General features: G+C 41.0%; 1 protein-coding gene across 9 annotated transcripts in view; it reads left to right on the top strand.

The window, feature by feature from the left end:
- ptpn13 (protein tyrosine phosphatase non-receptor type 13) overlaps positions 1-20742 on the top strand; it is a 224979-nt gene that overhangs the window by 169169 nt on the left and 35068 nt on the right. For 8 of the 9 annotated variants that reach the window (XM_048534137.2, XM_048534154.2, XM_048534169.2 and 5 more), the window contains 5 exons: positions 2273-2364; positions 11133-11194; positions 11686-11841; positions 15209-15332; positions 18534-18664. In XM_048534137.2, the coding sequence (XP_048390094.1) occupies positions 2273-2364; positions 11133-11194; positions 11686-11841; positions 15209-15332; positions 18534-18664 (565 nt within the window). The remainder of the gene's footprint in view (positions 1-2272; positions 2365-11132; positions 11195-11685; positions 11842-15208; positions 15333-18533; positions 18665-20742) is intronic. The other variant, XM_048534197.2, reaches the window with a different exon arrangement.

The following is a 20742-nucleotide window of genomic DNA, read 5'->3' on the forward strand; positions in this document are numbered from 1 at the left end:
ATAAACTTCCCCTTACACATAGACAGGCAGGTAAACAGGAGAAAAATAAGTCATTGACAGAGAGGAAAAAGTAAAAAGACAGTTCTAGTCTTAATTCCCCGGTACCCTGTAGTTGAGCTGACCCTTATGACTTTTCTGTTGGTCAGCACTTTGCTTCACTCGTCTTTCTTCAGATGCATCCACCGGTTAAGAGACACAAGATAGCTGGTCACATATAAAAAGTCAGTTAAAAATCACTGCCTGCAACAAGTCTTGGTTTTCTTCAGGATTTAAAGTTAGTTTTGACGGCAAAGAATAGAGAGACCACTCCTGTGCTGGGGAAGAGTTGAACACTTCTCACTTTCTATCTCTCCAACTTGTTCCCAGCTCCAAGTTTTTCAACTACTTGAGAAACAATCATACTCTTGTTGGCAGGCAAAAGATCTCCGTCAATTATTTGCTTTGATTTGATTCATTATTGTCATATGTCAGATCCTACCGTAAAAAGTGAATTAGAGTAATAGAACAGACTGAAGAATGCAAAGTTACGACTGCAGGGAAGGTGCCGAAAGAGCAAGATCAACATCAAATTTAAATATCCATTCGGAAGTCTAATAATAGTAGGGAAGAAGCTGTTCCTGAATCTGTTGTTATGTATGATTTAAGTTTTTGTATCTTCTGCCCAACAGAAGATGTTGGAAGAGATTATAACTGGAGCAGGAGGGGTCTTTGATTATGTTGGCAGACTTACTGAGGCAGCAAGAAGTATCGAGTCAGCGGATAGAACATTGGCTTACATGATGAATTGGACTGAGTTCACATCTTTCTGTAGTTGTTACCATCCTGGGCAGAGTAGTTGCCAAACCAAGCCATGATGTATCCAGATAGGATGCTTTCTGTGGTTCACCCATAAAAATTAGTATGAGTCTTTATGGGCATGCTGAATTTCCTTAGCCTCCTGAGGAAATAGATGCATTGTTGTGCTTTCTTGACTGTGGCATCAACATCGGTGGACCAGGACAGATTGTTGGTGATCATTACTGAACTGTTAACTATCTCTACCTCAGCACCATAGATGTAAGTAGGGGCATGCCCTCCACCTTGCTGCATGAAGCCCATGACCAGCTATTTTGGTTTGCTAACATTGAGGGAGAGGTTGTTCTTTACATCATGCCGCCAAGTACTCTATCACTTTCCTGTATTCTGTCTCTTCTTTGTTTGAGACCCGGCCTACAACGGTGGAGTTGTCAGTGAACTTGTAGTTGTGGTTGGGATGGTATTTGGCCACACAGTCATGCGCATTTGCGGAGCATGGAAGAAGGCTGAGTACGCAGCCATGTAGGGCGCCAGTATTGTGGGTTATCGTGGAGGAGGTGTTCTTGCCTGTTATCATTGATTGCGGTCTATGGGTCAGGAAGTCAGGAGTCCAGTTGCGGAAGGTGGAATACAGACCTCGTTCTTGGAGTTTGTAGATTGGTTTGGTTGGAATTATGGTGTTGTAGGTGGAATTGTAGTCAATAAGTAGGTGCCTGACATAAGTATCCTTGTTATCCAGATGTTCCAGGAATGAGTGTAGGGCCAGGGAGATGGTGTCTGCCTTGGACCTGTTGTGACGGTAGACGAGTTGAAAGGTAGCAAGGCAGGTTGGGAGGCTAGATTATAACTGGGACATAGATCAGTCATACTCCTGCATTTGTACACCCGTTGTCTCCAAATCATCTGCAACTCAAGTTTCAATTACTCTTTATCCAACCAGTTGCTTCCACAATGCACAACATGGATATCAGGTTACTTGCTTTCAGAGCATACACTCACCCATTTAAATACTGGTTTTAATGCAGCTCTTTTTCCGGTCTATAGCTTGTTTTTAAAAGAAAAACACAAAAATAAAAGGAAGTCTTTACAAAAGAAAGTTAAAATCAGAAGAGATGCATCATTAACAGCTGAATCAAAATCTCTTCTGCACTATAATTCAGTGAAAAATGACCTGTTGAATGTTTTCCTGAAATGACCAAAATGATTGAGTAATTGCTGACTTCCCCACGCACATCTCCTCCTGTCAGCTCTGTCCCACCACCCAGAACTGTACGTTTGTTGTGTCAAGTAAGTAGTAAATATACTTCTGCTATGCTGTAATAGATATAATTTTATTAAACGCTAACAAAAAGTGAGATTAAATTTTAGGTAAATGTGATGACACATGACATGAGATGAATGTTTCTTTTGTGAATAATTTTCTCGGTCTTAGCGTCATTTAATTTTAAGGATGTTGCTTTTTTTTAAAATTTTGCAGAGATGGAGAGCCTGTATTTGCAAAAGTAATCGAGTCTTCTGTTCAGTGCAGTGACAAGCGCATAAAGCTTAATGAATCTGTTGAAGTTAATGGTACGTTTTGAATGAAATATCTTTAAACTTCTTTGGATCTTATATTTTTAAAATTTCAAATTTGCTCTTAGTCAATATAAAGCCACACTGAAAGGTACTTTTCAAGTATGGGAAGATAACAACACTTTTGTAAAGACTAATATTACTCTGAAATTCAGATTCATTTGTTTGATGTTGAGGCTACTGTTTATTGTCCTTGAGAACATGTGGTGAGCTCCTTCTTGAGCTGCTGCTGGCTATTTGCAGATACAACCACAATGCCATTTAGGAGGAAGTTGCACGACTTTGACCCAGCGACACTGAAGGAACAGCTAGATATTTCTGAGTTATGGTATTGCGTGGGTTGGAGGGCAAATTGCCAGTTCCCATGTGTCTGTTGGCCTTAAGTTTCTGGGTTCTAGAGTCATTTTGGGAGACGTTGTTGAAGGAACCTTCGTTTCTGCATTTAATCTGCTTTTAAACTGGAAACAGTGCCAAAACAATTTACAAAGATGTGCCAGGACTGAAGGGCTGAGTTATGAGAGAAGTTGGACAATCTAGGTCTTATCTCTTTAGAGCATAGGAGACTGAGGAGCAATCTTATAGAAGTGTACACGATCATGAGTTGGGGAATCGAGGACTAAAGAGCATCAGTTTAAGTAAGAGGGAAAAGAATACATGGGAACCTGAGGGGCAACCTTTTTACAGAGGTGGTATGCAAATGAATGAGCTGCCAGCAGAAGTGATTAAGGCAGGTATATTAACAACATTTAAAAGGAATTTTGAGAAATACATGGACAGCAAAGATTTAGATGGATATGGGCCAAGTGCAGGGAAATGAGGTTAGCGTGGATGGACATTTTGGTTGGCATGGACGCATTTGGGCCAAAGGGCACGCCTCTGTGCTGTAGGACTGTATGACTCCATGAACAATATTCACTTTTACCACTGGTGTTCCAGTAGTGAAGAAAACAAATTTCCAAATGTGGTGAATGGGGTGTGTGTCTTGGATGGTTAACGTCATTGCTGAGGATAGTATCCCACCTAAAACCTATACGTGTAATGTACTGCGTGTATCTTTGAACATATAATTAGTGTTAGGCAAAACCAGTAACATAATTTTGGTGGGGTTGGTTCAAGCTGAATTTTGATCAGTTCATCAGAAGAACTGATGAACTTTTTGTTTATTCTTCTGGAAATCTAGAGTAGAGGGAATGAAAGCGAGGGCAGTTGCATGCTCCTCTTGCAGGATGTGGGAGGTAAGGGTCACTGCTGGTGTCCCCTCTGACTTCACCCGCTAGAAGTGCACCCAACTCCAGCTCCTCAAAAACCGCTGGAGCTTGATGAACTCCGGATCATTCGGGAGGCTGAGGGGGTGATAGAGAGGAGTTATAGGTAGTTGGACACACCCAAGGTACAGGAGAAAGGTAGCTGGGTGACTGTCAGGAAGGGTAAGGGCATAGGTGGACAGTGCAGGGATACCCTGTGGCCGTTCCCCTCAACAATAAGTAGAGAGTTTTGAATATTGTTGGCGGGGGGAACCTACCAGGGAAGGCCGTAGTGGACAGGTCTCTGGCACTGAGCTTGGCCCTGTGGCCACAGAAGGGAAGGGGGGAGAATGGGAAAGTAGTTGTAGAGGGGAATTCAATAGTAAGAGACACAGACAGGTGGTCCTGTGGACGCAGACGAGATAAACAAACGGTATATTGCCTCCTGGATGCCAGGGTGCATGAAGTTCAAGATCTTTAATGGGGAGGGTGAGCAACCATCGGTACCAATGACATAAGTAGAAAACGGACTGAGAATGTGAAAAACGAGTACAGGGAGTTAGGTCGGAAGCTGAAGCCCAGGACAAACAGGGTAGTTATGTCTGGATTACTAACAGTGCCACATGATAACAAGGTAAGAAATAGGGAGAGAGTGCAGCTAAACACGTGGCTACAGGGCCCATGTCGGAGGGAGGGCTTCTATTTTGTGGATAATTGGAGCATATTCTGAGGAAGGTGAGATCTGTACAGTAAAGACGGGTTGCACCTGAACTGGAAGGGCACAAATTGGCTCATTCAGAAGGTCAGGAGGAATGGGATACAGGGGAACTTAGCTGCTTGGATACAGAATTGGCTGGCCAACAGAAGACAGCGAGTGGTAGTAGAAGGAAAATATTCTGCCTGGAAGTCAGTGGTGAGTGGTGTTCCACAGGGCTCTGTCCTTGGGCCTCTGCTGTTTGTAATTTTTATTAATGACTTGGATGAGGGGATTGAAGGATGGGTCAGCAAGTTTGCAGACGACACAAAGGTCGGAGGTGTCGTTGACAGTATAGAGGGCTGTTGTAGGCTGCAGCGGGACATTGACAGGATGCAGAGATGGGCTGAGAGGTGGCAGATGGAGTTCAACCTGGATAAATGCGAGGTGATGCATTTTGGAAGGTCGAATTTGAAAGCTGAGTACAGGATTAAGGATAGGATTCTTGGTAGTGTGGAGGAACAGAGGGATCTTGGTGTGCAGATACATAGATCCCTTAAAATGGCCATCCAAGTGGACAGGGTTGTTAAGAAAGCATATGGTGTTTTGGCTTTCATTAACAGGGGGATTGAGTTTAAGAGTCGTGAGATCTTGTTGCAGCTCTATAAAGCTTTGGTTAGACCGCACTTGGAATACTGCATCCAGTTCTGGTCGCCGTATTATAGGAAAGATGTGGATGCTTTGGAGAGGGTTCAGAGGAGGTTTACCAGGATGCTGCCTGGACTGGAGGGCTTATCTTATGAAGAGAGGTTGACTGAGCTTGGTCTCTTTTCATTGGAGAAAAGGAGGAGGAGAGGGGACCTAATTGAGGTATACAAGATAATGAGAGGCATAGATAGAGTTGATAGCCAGAGACTATTTCCCAGGGCAGAAATGGCTAGCACGAGGGATCATAGTTTAGAGCTGGTTGGTGGAAAGTATAGAGGGGATGTCAGAGGCGGGTTCTTTACACAGAGAGTTGTGAGAGCGTGGAATGCGTTGCCAGCAGCAGTTGTGGAAGCAAGGTCATTGGGGTCATTTAAGAAACTGCTGGACATGCATATGGTCACAGAAATTTGAGGGCGCATACATGCGAATCAATGGTTGGCACAACATTGTGGGCTGAAGGGCCTGTTCTGTGCTGTACTGTTGAGTTGTACAGGATGGTTTAACCTTGGCAGGGGGTGGGGAACTGGATTTATAATTCAGAGGATGAGGTATTCAGCCTTCCAACAAGCCCAACAGGGACTCAGGTTGTTTAAAAAGAAATGCGTTTGATGGTGCGTAATTATGGAGACAGATGATTTGAGGTGTATATTCTTCAAAGCTAGAAGTATCAGAAATAAGGCAGATGAACTTAGAGCATGAGTTGGTACTTGGAACTACGATGTTGTGGCCATGACAGAAACTTGCATAACTCAGGGAGAGGAATGGTTGTTGGAAGTTCCAGGATTTAGATGCTTTAAAAGAAATAGGGAAAGTTGAAAAAGAGGTAGGGGAGTGACATCGCTATCAGGGCTAGTATAGCAGCTACAGAAAGGCAATTCGAGAATGATATATCTCCAGAGTTAGTTTGGGTTGAGGTCCAGAACAAGAAAGGAGCAGTCACTTTGGGGGTTTTTTTACAGACCCCCGAATAGATGCAGAGAAGTGGAGGAGCGGATTGGGAGGCAGATACTGGAAATGTGCAGAGGTCGCAGGGCTGTAGTTATGGATGACTACAACTTTCCAAATATTGATTGGAAACATTTTAGTTGTAATAGTTTAGATGGAGCGGATTTGTCCAGTGCATTCAGGAAGGATTCCTGACATGGTATGTATACAGACCAACATGAGGAGAGACCACTTTGGATTTGGGGCTTGACAATGATCCGGGCCAAGTGCTAGACCTGTTGTAGGAGAGCATTTTGGTGGCAGCGATCATAGCTTTGTTACTTTTACAATAGTCCTGGAAAAGGATAGGTATATACAGCAGAGTAAGGTTCATAATTGGGGGAAGGCTAATTATAATTCTGTCAGGCAAGAACTGGGTAACGTAAATTGGGAACAGATGCTGTCAGGGAAGAACACTATTGAAACGTGAAGATTGTTTAAGGAATGCATAATGCGTGTGCTCGATATGTTTGTCCCTACCAGGCGGGGAAGATGTGCTCGAGTGAGAGAACCTTGGTTCTCAAGAGAGGTCGATTGACTGGTTAAGAGGAAGAAGGATGCTTATATAAGGTTCAGGAAACAACGATCGGAAAAGGCTTTAAAGAGATACAAGTTATCCAGGAAGGAGCTGAAGAAACTGCTTAGGAGAGTTATAAGGGGGGCATGAGAAAACCTTCATAAATAGGATCACGGAAAACTCCAAGGCTTTTTACACATTCATGAGGAATAAGAGAATGACCAGAGAAAGGGTAAGACTGATCAAAGATTGTAAAGGAAATTTGTGTATGGAGCCGAAAGAGACAGGAGAGGTCCTTTAATGAATACTTTTCTTCAGTATTCACAACTGAGAGGGACCCAGTTGTAGTGGAGGACCATGTGAAACAAGCTGGTCAGTGAGAAGAGGTAGATGTTAGTAAGGAAGATGTACAAGGAATTTTGAGGAACTTGAAGATAGATAAGTCCCCTGGGCCTGATGGGATTTATCCAAGGATTCTATGGGAAGTGAGGGAAGAGATCACAGGGCTTTTGGAGATGATCTTTTCATCCTCACTGTCCATAGGTACACTGCCGGAAGATTGGAGAGAGGCAAAGGTCGTTCCCTTGTTCAAAAAAGGTGATAAGTATACCCCAGAAATTACAGACCAATTAGTCTTGGAAGGAGCTCTGAGAGATAGGATTTATGATCACTTGGATAGGCACAGTTTGGTTTGTGACAGTCAACATGGATTTGTGAGCGGTAGATCATGCCTCACAGACCCTTTTGAATTCTTTGAAAAAGTGACCAAACAAATGGATGAAGGTAATGCTGTGGATGTGGTATTGTGACTTTTAGTAAGGCGTTTGATAAGGTTCCCCATGGTGGGCTCATGCAGAAGGTAAGGAGGGATGGGTTAGGGGGTAAGTGTGGTAGATTGGATTCAGTTTCGGCTGACACTTAGAAGACAAAGGGTGGTAGTGGACGGAAAATTTTCAACATGAAGTTCTGTTACGAGTCGTGTACCACAAGGATCTGTTCTGGGTCCTCTTCTATTTGTGATTTTTGTAAATGATTTGGGTGAAGGGGTAGAAGGGTGGATTAGCAAGTTCGCGGATGATACGAAGATGGGTCGTTGTTGTGGACAGAGGGCTGTTCTAGGTTACAAGGAACATTGATAGGATGCAGAGCTGTGCTGATAAGTAGCAGATGGAGTTTAACCCTGAAAAGTGAGCAGATTCATTTTGGATGGAAAAACTTGAAAGCAGAATACAGGGTTTAGGGAAAGCTTCTTGGCAGTGTGGAGGAGCAGAGGGATCTTGGGGCTCATGTTCACAGTTCCCTTTAAGCTGCCATCCAGGTGGATAGAGTTATTAAGAAGGCGAATGGTGTGTTAACTTTCATTAATAGAGGGATTGAGTTCAAGAGCCGTGAAGTTATGCTGTAGCTAAAGAAAAGCCTGGGTCAGCCGCATCTGGAGTATTGTGTCCAGTTCAGGTCGCCTCATTACAGGAAAGATGTGGAAGCGTTGGAAAAGGTCAGCGGAGATTTACCAGGATGTTGCCTGGAATAGAGGGAAGGTCTTACGAGGAAAGGATGAGAGAGCTAGGGCTTTTTCTCTTTAGAATGGTGAAGGATGAGAGGTGATTTGATAGAGGTGTACAAAATGATCAGAGGTATAGATAGAATAGACAGCCAGAGACTTTTTCCTAGGGTGGAGGTGGCTATTACAAGGGGGCATAGTTTTAAAGTGAGCGGAGGTAGATACAGGGGGAGATGTCAGAGGTCGGTCCTTTACTCAGAGAGTGATAGGAATGCATTGCTGGAGAGGGTAATGGAGTCGGCCTCATTAGGAGCATTTAAGTGGCTTTGAGCTAGGCATATGGATGATAGTATAAGGTAGGGGTGGAGATTAGAGCAACTTTAGGATTAGGGTATAAGTTTGGCACAATATCGTGGGCCGAAGGGCCTGTACTGTGCTGTACTGTTCTGTTCTGTGTTCTAAACCCCTTGCTCTTTTCAGATAGTGCTTTCAGCCCCTTTACATCGTGCGTTTACACAGGATATTGGTTTAACATCCAAAAAGATAGCATAAAGAATTACTGTATTAAATTGTTGATGTAGATTATATGCTTCAGCTCTGCAGTGTCCATAAGACATAGAAATGGAAGTAGGCCATTCAGCCCATTGAGTCTGCTCCACATTCAGTACAATGATAGCTGATCTGATAATCCTCATCTCCACTTTACTGCAATCTTCTGACTTAAATATGCTATCTTTTAGTCAAGTTGAAGATGAGTGCAGGAGGTAAAAGCACAGAGTATCATTACACAAGGCACCCCCCTCAAAATTACAACTTCTTACTTGGGTAGCAAAGACTTACATGCTATTGCAAGCCCAAAGAGAAATATGTGAGTGCTTGTCCTTTTCAGGTACAGAAAGACAAGTAGTTTCAGAAAAATTTCCTCTTGCCACAGATACACTACAAGGATTTCTTCGGGTTTTTTTTTAATGTGATGTGTGCTTGTGCTGGCAAGGTTTGCATTTAATGCCCAACCCTAGGTGCTATTGAACTGATTGGCTGTTGAGGCCATTTATGAGGGCAATTAAGAGTCAACCACATTGCTGTGGGTGTGGGGTCACAAGTAAGTCAGACCAGATTAGAACGGCAGATTTCCTTCCCTATATGAGTAATATAAGGATGCTGAAGGACAGGATAGAGTGTACAGCCAAAATTAAAATTCCTCCAAAATTTTCACATCCTTCCTATCATGAGGTGACCAGAACTGAACTCGATATTCCAAGTGTGGTTTGACCAGGGTTTTATAGAGCTGCAGCATAGCCTCGCGGCTCTTAAACTCAATCCCCCTGCCAATGGAAACCAACGCACTAAATGTCTTCTTAACAACCCCAACAAATTGGGTGGCAAAGGGAGTTCAATGCGGATTTACAGGGATGATACCTGGGCTTCGGGGGTTGCATTATGAGCTGAGATTAAACCTTTATTTGCCTAGCGTTTGAAAGGTTAAGTAATAATCTTCTGGATATTAACTAGGAAAGGCAGCCTAGATAAAAATAAACTATTTCCACTGGTTGATGATTTTAGGACAAAGCCATTCAGGGGAGATGTTAGAAAACATTTTTACACACGAAGAGTAGTGAAGGTTTGGAATTCTCTTCCTCAAATGGCCGCTGATACTAATTCAATTGTTAAAAATTCATCTCCGGTTTAAATTTATTTAGCTAGGTACCCGGGGATACGGCCCAAGGCAGGCATATGGAGTCAGGCTACAGACAAGCCTGCTCTGCCATTCAGTAAGATCAAGGCTGGAGGGTCTGAAGATTCTACTCCTGACTCTACGTTCCTGAGGAAATTAGTGACCCAGATGGGTTTTTCCCAAAAATCGAGAATAGATACATGGCCGCAACTAGATTAACTTTGAATTGGAGATTTTTATTGAATTCAGATTTCACCATCGTGGCAGTATTCAGACCCGTGTCCCCAGAACTTTAACCTGGGGTTTTGATTTACTAGTCTGGTGATATTATCACCACACAAATCACCTCTCCCAAAATGAAGACTTTCATTTTGCACCCCTGGAAATATACAAGACTGCCAATATAAAGGGAACAGTATTTTATTCTGTATGAGATGAAAGTGCTGATTTGTTGTCAAGCAGATTGTGGTAGAGGCAGAGAAGGCACAGAGGAGCAGAAGAGTAGGAGGCTGATCTCCCACATTGCATTCCTTCTGCCACCTCTTTATCCACTTTCCTGCCTGCCCAAGCCCTTCTGTAACCTTCCTGCTTTCTGCATACTACTTGTCCCTCCATCTATCTTTGCATCATCTGTAAACTTAGCAATAATTCCCCCAGTATCTTTGTCTAGATTGTTAATGTATAAAGTGACCAACACTGACCCTTGCAGAACCCCATTGGTTGTCAGCTGCCATCTTGAAAGAGATCCCTTTGTCCTCAAAAATCAAAAGAACTGCGCTTGCTGTAAGTCAGGAACAGAAACAGAAGTTGCTGGAAAAGCTCAACAGGTCCGGCAGCATCTGCGAAGAAAAAAAATCAGAGTTAACGTTTTGGGTAAGTTGTCACCAGGTGTGACCTGCTGAGCCTTCTAGCAATTTCTGTTTTTGTTCCTTTATCCTCACTGTCTTTTGTGAGTCATGGAGGAGTATTTACATTAAGACAAGAATTTTAAATTCCCTTGGATAATAGCAGAGCTGAACGTGATAAAGAGAAAATGCTAGTAGTGGTGTTTTGATTGAAGGTGAGTTTCTGAAGATTAAGTCATCAAAGGCAAGGAGGTTATCAGTACCCTCTCTGATGAAGGGTCTAGGCCCGAAACGTCAACTTTTGTGCTCCTGAGATGCTGCTTGGCCTGCTGTGTTCATCCAGCCTCACATTTTATTATCTTGGAATTCTCCAGCATCTGCAGTTCCCATTATCTCTGAGGTTATCAGTACATTGCTTTATCTAGTTCTTATTCAGACTCAAGTTTCAGATCAACAGGAGCTAAACCCAAAGAATAGATTTGCTCAGATGATTATAATTAATCAAATGCTATTTTACTGGTGATTTGAATTTATTTTAAATAGTTGCAAGCATCATATATATCAGTTTAGTTTCCAAGTATCACTTTCTGTCTCTAGGAGATATATATGGAAATGGTCAAAATGAATGCGATCAAGCATCCTCTGTAAAGATACCAGAGGTAAGATTATATTTTATCACTATGTACATTAATGGGAGAAATAATTTCTGCAGAAATTAAGTTTGAAGTCCGAATTATTTGCATATGTTTGGCCAACAAAATATCTTTACACAATAAATTAAAGCCATTTTTAAAAGACATAATTTGCTGTGAGCCATCTAGTTCCTTGTGAATATTATACTCGGTCAAAACAAAGGACAGTACTTTGACATGAGATTGTATGAAATGTGTTGCTTAAAATATAGCAAAGACAAATTAAGAATTTTGGCCACTTGTGCTTGCAAACTGATCTCTGAGAAATTGATTTGCATCATCACCAGTGTTGGGAGGACATCAAAACTCAAAAAATGGAAACAAAAGAGCTGCAATTTTGTAGAATCTTGCCATGTCTCGCAGAGATATTGTAAAGTTTTCGTATTCAGTTAATTATTTTAAATTGCAGTCATGGTTGCATAGGGAAATTCAGTGCCACTATTTCTCTCTCTCCATAGAATAATGTGATGCACTTTGAGCTACAGAAGCCTATCACAGGAAGATTAGGGTTCTCCTTAATAGGTGGTGAAAGTGGTACTTTTGTAAAGAGTGTTCATCCTGGTGGTGCAGCTGCTGTGGATGGAAGGCTGCAACCTGGTGACCAATTACTTCAGGCAAGTTACGTGCATCGAATCATGAAGGATTACAGTGCAAAAATAATGGCCACCGTCTGACCTGTTCTTCTTCGCAAAGACAACTGTACAGTCCTGCTTTTCTCTATGTATAATACTTTGTGTTTTCAAGCATACATCAGTTTCTTTCTAAATCAACTACGTACTTTTGTTTCATGAAAACTTAGTCGTAAAAAAATTAAGCATTTCAACAACTTTGGTTGAAAGCTTTTAAATGTATAACTTTCATTTTTGCAATTCTCATAATTGTGTAAATTGTTTAGCTAAATAATAGTTTTTCCACTGGTTCATGAGTCAATAACAAGACAAAACAAGTTAACTATTTCTCACGACGTAATCTTCCATAATTTTGTGTACGTGTAACAACTGTGTTGTTAATCTTTGGCTTCACAAAGAAGTCCCAACTTCTGGAGTCCGGTCTTCATAATCATCACCGTTTAATGCACCAATCTCTGGTAATGTCTCGGTGAATCTGAACTGCAGCCTTTTCTGTTTTTAAGGTCCACCCTTCTGGAGAATGCCTAAACTGCACATAATGTTTCAAAATCAACAAGATCAGTATTAGTTGCTTGTTCTGAAATTTTATTACCTTAGGTACAAACCCAAGAATTCAATAGAACATAAAAGCAAGTAGCTAATGTTGAACTTGCACAAAAATTAAATGGGCCACAATGTGTATGGTTCTGGGCACCTCGTTGCAAATCGGGACAATCGGGCGTTGCTATACATATTTCTACAAGTATTTATTTCTCATGTTAGCCACTACATTAGCTTCACAATGAATGAAGACTATCTAGCAATAATGTTTGGCTCATTGCTTTTTTTCCAAAAAAGAGGACTTTCAAAATTGACACTCCCCAGTTCTCTGGTACAAAACTCCTGTCTGCAGAATTTTGGAAAATTATCGTCAGACATTCTGCCTTTTCCTACCTTCAGGGTCCTGAAAGTAAGCCGTTAAATCCTGGTGACCTTTTATACCTTAAATGTAACTAAGCTTTTAGTTTTATTTATGTGAAAGTTGACCTTCACTATCTACTCTGCCCTCCTTTATTATTTTTACTATCCTAAAATAAGATGAAGGGTGGCACGGGGGTTAGCACTGCTGCCTCACAGTGCCAGGGACATGAGTTTGATTCCAGCCTCATGCAACTGTCTGTGTGGAGTTTGCATGTTCTTCCTGTATCTGTGTGGGTTTCTGCCGGGTGCTCTAGTTTTCTCCCACAGGAAGGCTGATGGGACCCATTCACGTTGGTTGGATATACATTGAGTTTTGATGTTGCTCCTGATACTAGCCGAACAGAAAGATGAGCTGACTAAAATGCAATGGTTTTTACTTGGCGACAATCCATCTTTTAAAAAGTGGATATGTGAATTGCTTGGGCAACTGTTTAATAATTGGTTTTAATTTAAAGTTTAATCAAACTTGGGTTATTTATCCATGGAATCTGGCTTTTGATGGAGTTTCCTTTGGCTCGAGTATACTTTTCGCCTCTAGTTCAGCTATTTTCTATTGCTGATTAATGGTTCCAATGCCAACTTTCTTTCAATCAAGGAAAGGCCCATCTTCACCTCATTATGTAGTTTTGTTTTTCTCTTCTCTATACTTGAATTGAGCAAAATTATGTTTGCTACGACATCCCAAATGTTGCTGTACTTTCAGTCACGTACTTATCATTGAGATCTAAGTCGTCATGCTACTTCCTTGTAGTATACTTGACAGAAGCCTGAGTTACAAATTCTGAGATTGATAACCATGGCTTGTTCTCCATGGAAATTATTGAGATAGATCCTCCTGTTACCCACACTATCCTGATTCAATTCACTTGTTCATGTTGCGGAAAAGTATATTTCCCTTTTTTTTTGATTTTTAAACTTTTGTTCTTAAATGTCTTTATTTCATTCATTCATTCAGGCAATTTGGGCTTTACTGACTAGGCCAGCATTGTTTACCATCCCTAATTGACCTGAGAAAGTGTGATGAGCTGCTACTTGAACCACTGCTGCCGCCTTGAACCACTGCATTCCATTTAGTGTAGTGACACCACCTTCTGTTAGGGAGTTCCCTGGTCTTGACCCAATAAGAGTGAAGGAGTACCAATATGTTGCCAAGTCATGTGGGGGTTGGAGGAGAATTTGCAGATGGCGTCTTGCCTGGCCTCTGCTGCTCTTTCCTTTCTGGATGATAACATTTGTGTTCTTGGATGGAATTGTCAATGGATTATTGATAAATTACTGCACTTTGTACACCTTGTAGCATTACACCCTGCTGCTACAGCATATTTGTTGGTGATATAGTGCTATTCAAGCAGGCTGCTTTGTCCTGCATGGTGTCAAGCTTCTTTGGTTGGAGCTGCACTCATCCAGATAAACCAGGACAATTCCATCACACTCTTAGCTTCTGCCTTTCAGATGGTGGACAGACTTTAGAGAGTCATGTGGTTAGTTACTCCCTGCCAGTTCAAGAAGGCCATTCAACATGTCCTTCTTGAGGCTGTTACTGAATGGGAAATAAATGCTGGCCTTGACTCCCCTATAGTCCAGAAACTTGTCTGACCCAGCTGCTCAGCACTTGAAATTAGGGAATGCCAATTAATAATTACTCTCAGAGAGAAGAAATTTCTCCTCATCTCCACCCTAAATGGAAAATCCCTTAATTTGAATCTTTTCTCCCTAGTTCTGTATTCCCCAAGAGGTGAAACATTCTCTTGACATCTACCGTGTCATGACTTATCAAAATCTTATAAAGTCACCTCATTCTTCCAAACTTCAGTAAGTGTAATCTCAGCCTGCTCAAATACAGCCACTTATGGCCCCAGGAATCAACTACTGAGTCTTCACTGCACTGTCGGCAATGCAAGTATGCCCATCCATAAATCAAAGGCCGGGGTTCGAGTCCCACCTGCTGCAGACATGGATTATAACATGTCTGATCTGGTTAATTAAAAAGATTTACATCATCTCAAAAAATTGGACAGAATTGTACACATTCCAATAACCTGTGCAGCTGTATCAGGACTTCTGTACTTTTATACATTATCCTCTTGCAATAAAGGCCAAACGATTGTATGAAAATTATTTTTTAAAGATGGAAATCAATTCAGCTAGCAAGGAGAAAGCGAGGATGGAGTATAAATATGCAAAATTACAGTGCATTTGGTCTGCGATAACATATTCCAACTATTAGCCTTTAATAATGCTTATTTCATCACAATTTTTCCACCCTTTGTTTCCTTCTGTTGTACATGGTAACTGTGGAGAGTATCCATATAAAATAGCAAAAGGTTTGCAGAGATCAAAAGATCTTACTGTTTGTGACATACCTGTCATCATCTACTATTTTAAATCATAGGTAAATGGGAAATGTATAGTTGGAGTCTCCCACACTAAAGCAGTGACAACAATCCGCAAAGCCAAAGGATTAGTGAATTTAACTGTCTCCAGAGCTAAGTCCTCCAGCGAAATGAGAAATACTGGTAAGTATGCTGAAGTTATAAGTTCTTTCTCCAAAGTGCAGCACTGTGCAGGCATGAAAAGATTGAGTGTTATTGAGTTCAATTTATGTAATTCTTTAATCTAATCTGCGCATTATCTCCAAGAACATGTTGTAAGTTACTGCTAACTGACTGGACCAATTGATTAATAAGTATCTAACATTTAAGAATCCAATAAGCAACCCAATCAAATAGCTGATTTTGTGTTGTGTGCCACAGTGAACATCAACAATTTGTAATTTATTTCTTTCAATTTATCTAAATATAACAAGATGTTCTCAATGGATTGCCATGGAATGCTGAAAACCTGACTCATAAGTCTAGACTATTGGACTAAGTATGAATATTTGTTCAATCTGATCGATATTTATCCTGGGATACTTGTGCTTTTGCATGTGGATTCAAATTTGCTACTATAGTTTGCTGTTTGGAATGGCAAAGTTGGAAACTATAGCAGAAACATAACTGGCTGAGGTTGCCATGAAGGCCCTGCCTTCTCAATCTTGTACTTCTGTAATGAAAGAGCAGCCCTACGATCGTCAGGGACTATGGCAAATTCATTTATCCGTCAATCAGCAGCGAAAACAGAATATGAATGAAATTGAACATGAGCAGCCCACAAAACAGGAGGTTTCCCATTGCTTACCTGTTTTACACCATGTCTGTATTTCGTTCCACCAATGTATTAGATATGTTGCATGATGGGTGGCAAAAATTATTTTTGCCTGTTTTGTGCCACTGCCATCATCCATATCATCCCAATTACTTAAAGATTTATATCTTTGCTGTTTGTGATACCATGTGTCCATTATCATAGTGACTGCACTCCGAAGGTACTCATAAAGTCATACAGTATGGAAATAGACCCTTCAGTACAACTGGTCTATGTTGACCAGGTTTCCCAAAGTGAACTTGTCCCCCTTGTGCTTGTTTGCCCCAATCCTGCTAAATCTTTCCTAAACATAATACCTATCAAAACGTCTTTTAAAAGTAGTAACTGTGCCCACATCTACCACTTCCTTTGGCAGCTCATTCCACATGTGCACCAACCTCTGTGTGGAAAATGTTGCCCCAGATCACTTTTAAATGTTTCCTCTCTCGCCTTAAAACTATGCCCTGTAGTTTTGGATTCCCCGACCCCAAGGAAAAGACCTTGGCTATTCACCTTATCCGTGCCCCTCATGATTTTATAAACCTCCAGAAGGTCGGCCCTCAGCCTCTGACACTCGGGGGGGGGAAAAAAAGTCCCAGCCTATCCAGCCTCTCATGATACCTCAAATCCTCCAGTCCCAGTAACATCTTTCTCCTTATTTGAAAAACAAAGTTTTACTGAATCAGAAGCATTTCAGGGAAGATTCAGTTGACGCACACCTGAGATGAAGAGCTTATTTATCATTTGTAGACTGTTCAAACATTTTAGGTCTGTTCCTGATAGTAGGGAATGCCAGGAGAAATTCTGATCTCCTGTGGGGTGATTAGAATTGTAGACACAAAAATAAGATAGCTGCCTTTTAAGATAGAGATCTTAGTATGTGGAATTCCTTTCCTCAAAGAAGAGTGGATACTGGGTCATTTGTACTATTGTACACTGAGCTTTTTGAGAAAAGAAAGTCCCCGAGTTGGAATAGGCTCAAATAGCCTGCTCCAGTTAAGTCCAATGTTCCTGTGTTGGTGGAAAGGGAGTAGTGATTCCTTGGGGTTATAGACAGGGACAGGCATTCAGGTAATATGGAAGTCAGCCACTGGCCTTTGGCAACAATGTTGTGGCCAGGAAGCGCAATCTTTCTTTTCTCCAGGAGGTCGTTTTATAACCCACTGGTCATGGTCCGCTAATAGCAAGTTTCACCCATAAAATGCTGCCCCATTGCTTAAGCACATGCGTTTTGCATGTTGGAATTTTAGTTAAATTTTATGGGAAATGTCAAAAAGAGGGTAAACAGTAGTGGCGCACAGGTCTGGCTATGTTTCAGGAACAGAATACTGTTGACAACATCCTGACCACTGATTCTGGAAAATTAAAACTTGCTACCGCTGTATTCTCAATGTATTTAACATTGGGGTAAAATTGAAGACTGAAAAGATTGGGCCTTGTAAATTCAAAATTGTTTACTTAAGCATTCAGGTAATGAGCACAGGGAGGTAGATGCCGTTTTTGGAGTACTCTGGTGCATAACTAAGGGAGACAGGGTGTGAAGAAATTCATTGACATAGTGAGAAGAGCAAGAGGTTCATTTGGAGTATAAAAATTTGGCACAGTCCAGTTTAGCCAGAAGTCTGTTTCTCTATTGTAAATTATGTATAAACCTGCTGGGTCAGTGTCCAGATCATAAATCAGCTATTGTGGGAAACGGAAAATTTGAACTGATGTATTATAGAAAGCTCATGCACGATTATGGTTGAGGCATATTTGTGGGGATTAGAAAATGTGATTCCATTCTGCACTTGGTTTGTCCTTTTTTTAAACTGAGAACTATTCAATTACTGAGAGTGATGGAGAAACTAGAAGATTCTTCAGGCGTCCACTGAAATCTCTTAGCTTAACAGAGCATTGAAAGTTCGTAAATATTTTGAACTGCAACAGTTTCCCATCAGAATCCAGTGGTTCTGCTACGCTGTAGAATGTTATTGTGTTGTAACCGATTACATTTGTTTACCAGAATACTGATTATGTAATACTTGCTTTGTTTTAAATGGGCACTTGTTAGAAGCTTGAATGTACTTAGTGCCTTGGTAACAATCATTTAAACTTTAAAAGTAGAAGTAATGACCCAAGTGAGAACATGTACACTTATAAAGAGCCCCGCATTTAACGGGCTAACATAAAAAAAGTGTGTTTGTAAGTATTTTAGCTGCAGTGTTTTTTTTAAATCATAAATTGGATAATGAATAAAATTTGTTTTTACCTTTCAGTGTATTTTTGTAGCCATTCCAAAAAATTAAAGTAATTTTCCATGGGATAGTAGCCAGTATCCCACGTTCAAATAAACGCAGAATAGTTATTCTGGTAACAGGTGTGTGCTGCACAAAGTCTGTAACTATAGGAGTGCAGTTAACAGAGAAGTGACATCAATCCACTTAATCTGAACAGGTTCCAGAAGTGAAAGGGCACTCAGAGTCTCAAGCTTCATTGTAATCACTGTTTCAAAGGAAAAGCTGCTTTTTTTAAAATTATTTTTTGTACAGAGAAAGATACAGATTTTGTGAAAACACCTGGTATTGCAAAACATATAGGTGAACTGAAGGAAGAAGAAATGTCTACTAAATCTGAGGATACAGATTATGAAGGTTTTTCATTGCCTGAAGACTCCCCTGAGGTAATTAACAATCCTAATTTGAACAAATTTTGCACACATTTCATTGGTAGCATGTACTGCACTCATCTCATCTTGGCGTTAACTCCACTTCCCTGTCTGCTCTCCATAACCCTTAATTATTCATTAACGTCTGTCTATACCCTCCTAAAATTTATTCAATGTCCCAGCCTCCACTGTACTCTGCGTCAATAAATTCCACAGTTTCATGACCCTTTGAGAGAAGTAATTTATCCTCATCTCTGTTTAAAATCTGCTAGCACTTATGCCAAAACTATGGCCTCTCATTCTAGACTGCTCCACATGAAGAAACATCCCCTCTACATCTATGTTGTTTCGCATTTTGTATGCCTCAATTAGATCTCCTTTCCTTCTTCTAAACTCCAGAGAATATAAGCCTAAACTTCTCAGTCTCTCTTCATTACACAAGCCCCTCATCTTTGGAATCGATCTAGTGAACTTCCCCAATAAAGCTGCATCCCTCCTCAAGTAAAGGTATCAAAATTGTACACATATTCCGGGTCTGACTCATTAATGCTTTGTAGAATTGAAGCAATACTTGTCTACTTTTATATTCAATTCCTTTAGGTCAACATTCCATATGCCTTCCATATACCTACTGCTTCAGCAGTACAGTCAAAAAATTGACACTTCAAGAGCCAATCCTGGACCTGAATACACAACTTAGCTTGACGTTTCAATTTCAGATAATAAATGAAGCCCACACACAACTACTGTCTCACCTGGGCATCAAAGATCCCAGAGAACTTTTCAATAAAGTGTAAGCACTTCTCCCAGTATCCTGACTTACATTTGTGCCTCAGTGAACACAAGCAAAAACTGATAATCATGGTGCTTTATATTACTATTTTTAGGGCTATGTACAAAATGGAATACAGTGTTCCTACATGACAGCAATAGATTTCATAAATAATTTCTTTGGGATGTTCTGAGATTGTGCACAGTTCTGTGTAGAGCAAAGTACAGCCTATCGTGTCTTGTGCCAACCATGAGCCATTCTAAACTAATCCCATTTGTCTGCATAAGAATTGTACCCACTATTCCCTGCCTGTTCATGTGTCATTTAAGTGCCTTTTAAACATTGCTATTGTCTCCCTTCTACCACCTCCCCAAGGGCACATTCCAAGCACCGACTACCCTCTGTTTAAAAAAAACTTGCCGCACACGTCTCCTTTAAACTTTTTTCTTCTCACCTTTAACCAATGCCCACTATTATTTGACATTTCCACCCGAGGAGAAAGATTCCAACTATCCACCCTATCTGTGCCACTCATACTTTTTTTTATAGTTTTATCAGGTCACCCCTCAGCCTCTGATGCTGTAACAAAAACAATCCAAGTTTGTCCAACCTCTCCTTTATAGCTAACATACTCCAATCCAGGCAACATCCTGTTAAATCTCTTTGCCACCTTCTCAAATCCTCCCCATAGTGTGGTGAAATGAACTGCACATAGTTGCTAAATACAGCCTAACTCAAGTTTTCTTACAGCTGCAACGTGACTTGCTACTTCTACACTCAGTACCCCAACCGAAGAAGGCAAGCTTACCATATGCTGCCTTTACCATCTTACCTGCTGTGTTGCCACTTCCAGGAAGCTATGGATTTGCACCTCAAGATCCCACTGTATATCAATGCTTATAAGGGTCCTGCCACTTACTGTGTGCTTTCCTCTTGCATTTGACCTCCCAACATACATTGACATCAACTCTTGTTCAAATTAAACTCCATTTGCCATTTCTCCACCCAACATTCCAACCAATCTAAATCCTGCTGCATTGTTTGTTAGCCTTCCTCACTGTGCATAACTCCACTGATTTTCATGCCATCTGCCAACCTACTGATCAGATCACCTACATTTTCATTCAGAATCATTTATAACAAACAGAGGTCCCAGAACTGATCCTTGTGGAGCGTTACTGGTCACAGACTTCCAACCAGAGAAGCACCCCTCCACAATTAACTGTTATTTTCTAAGACAAACCCAGTTTTGTATCCAACTTAGCAACACACCATGGATCCTTTCTGATATAATCTTCATGATCCCTTTAGTAATCAAGAA

This window comes from Stegostoma tigrinum, chromosome 1 (genome assembly GCF_030684315.1).
Source record: "Stegostoma tigrinum isolate sSteTig4 chromosome 1, sSteTig4.hap1, whole genome shotgun sequence".
Classification (NCBI taxonomy): Eukaryota; Metazoa; Chordata; class Chondrichthyes; order Orectolobiformes; family Stegostomatidae; genus Stegostoma; species Stegostoma tigrinum.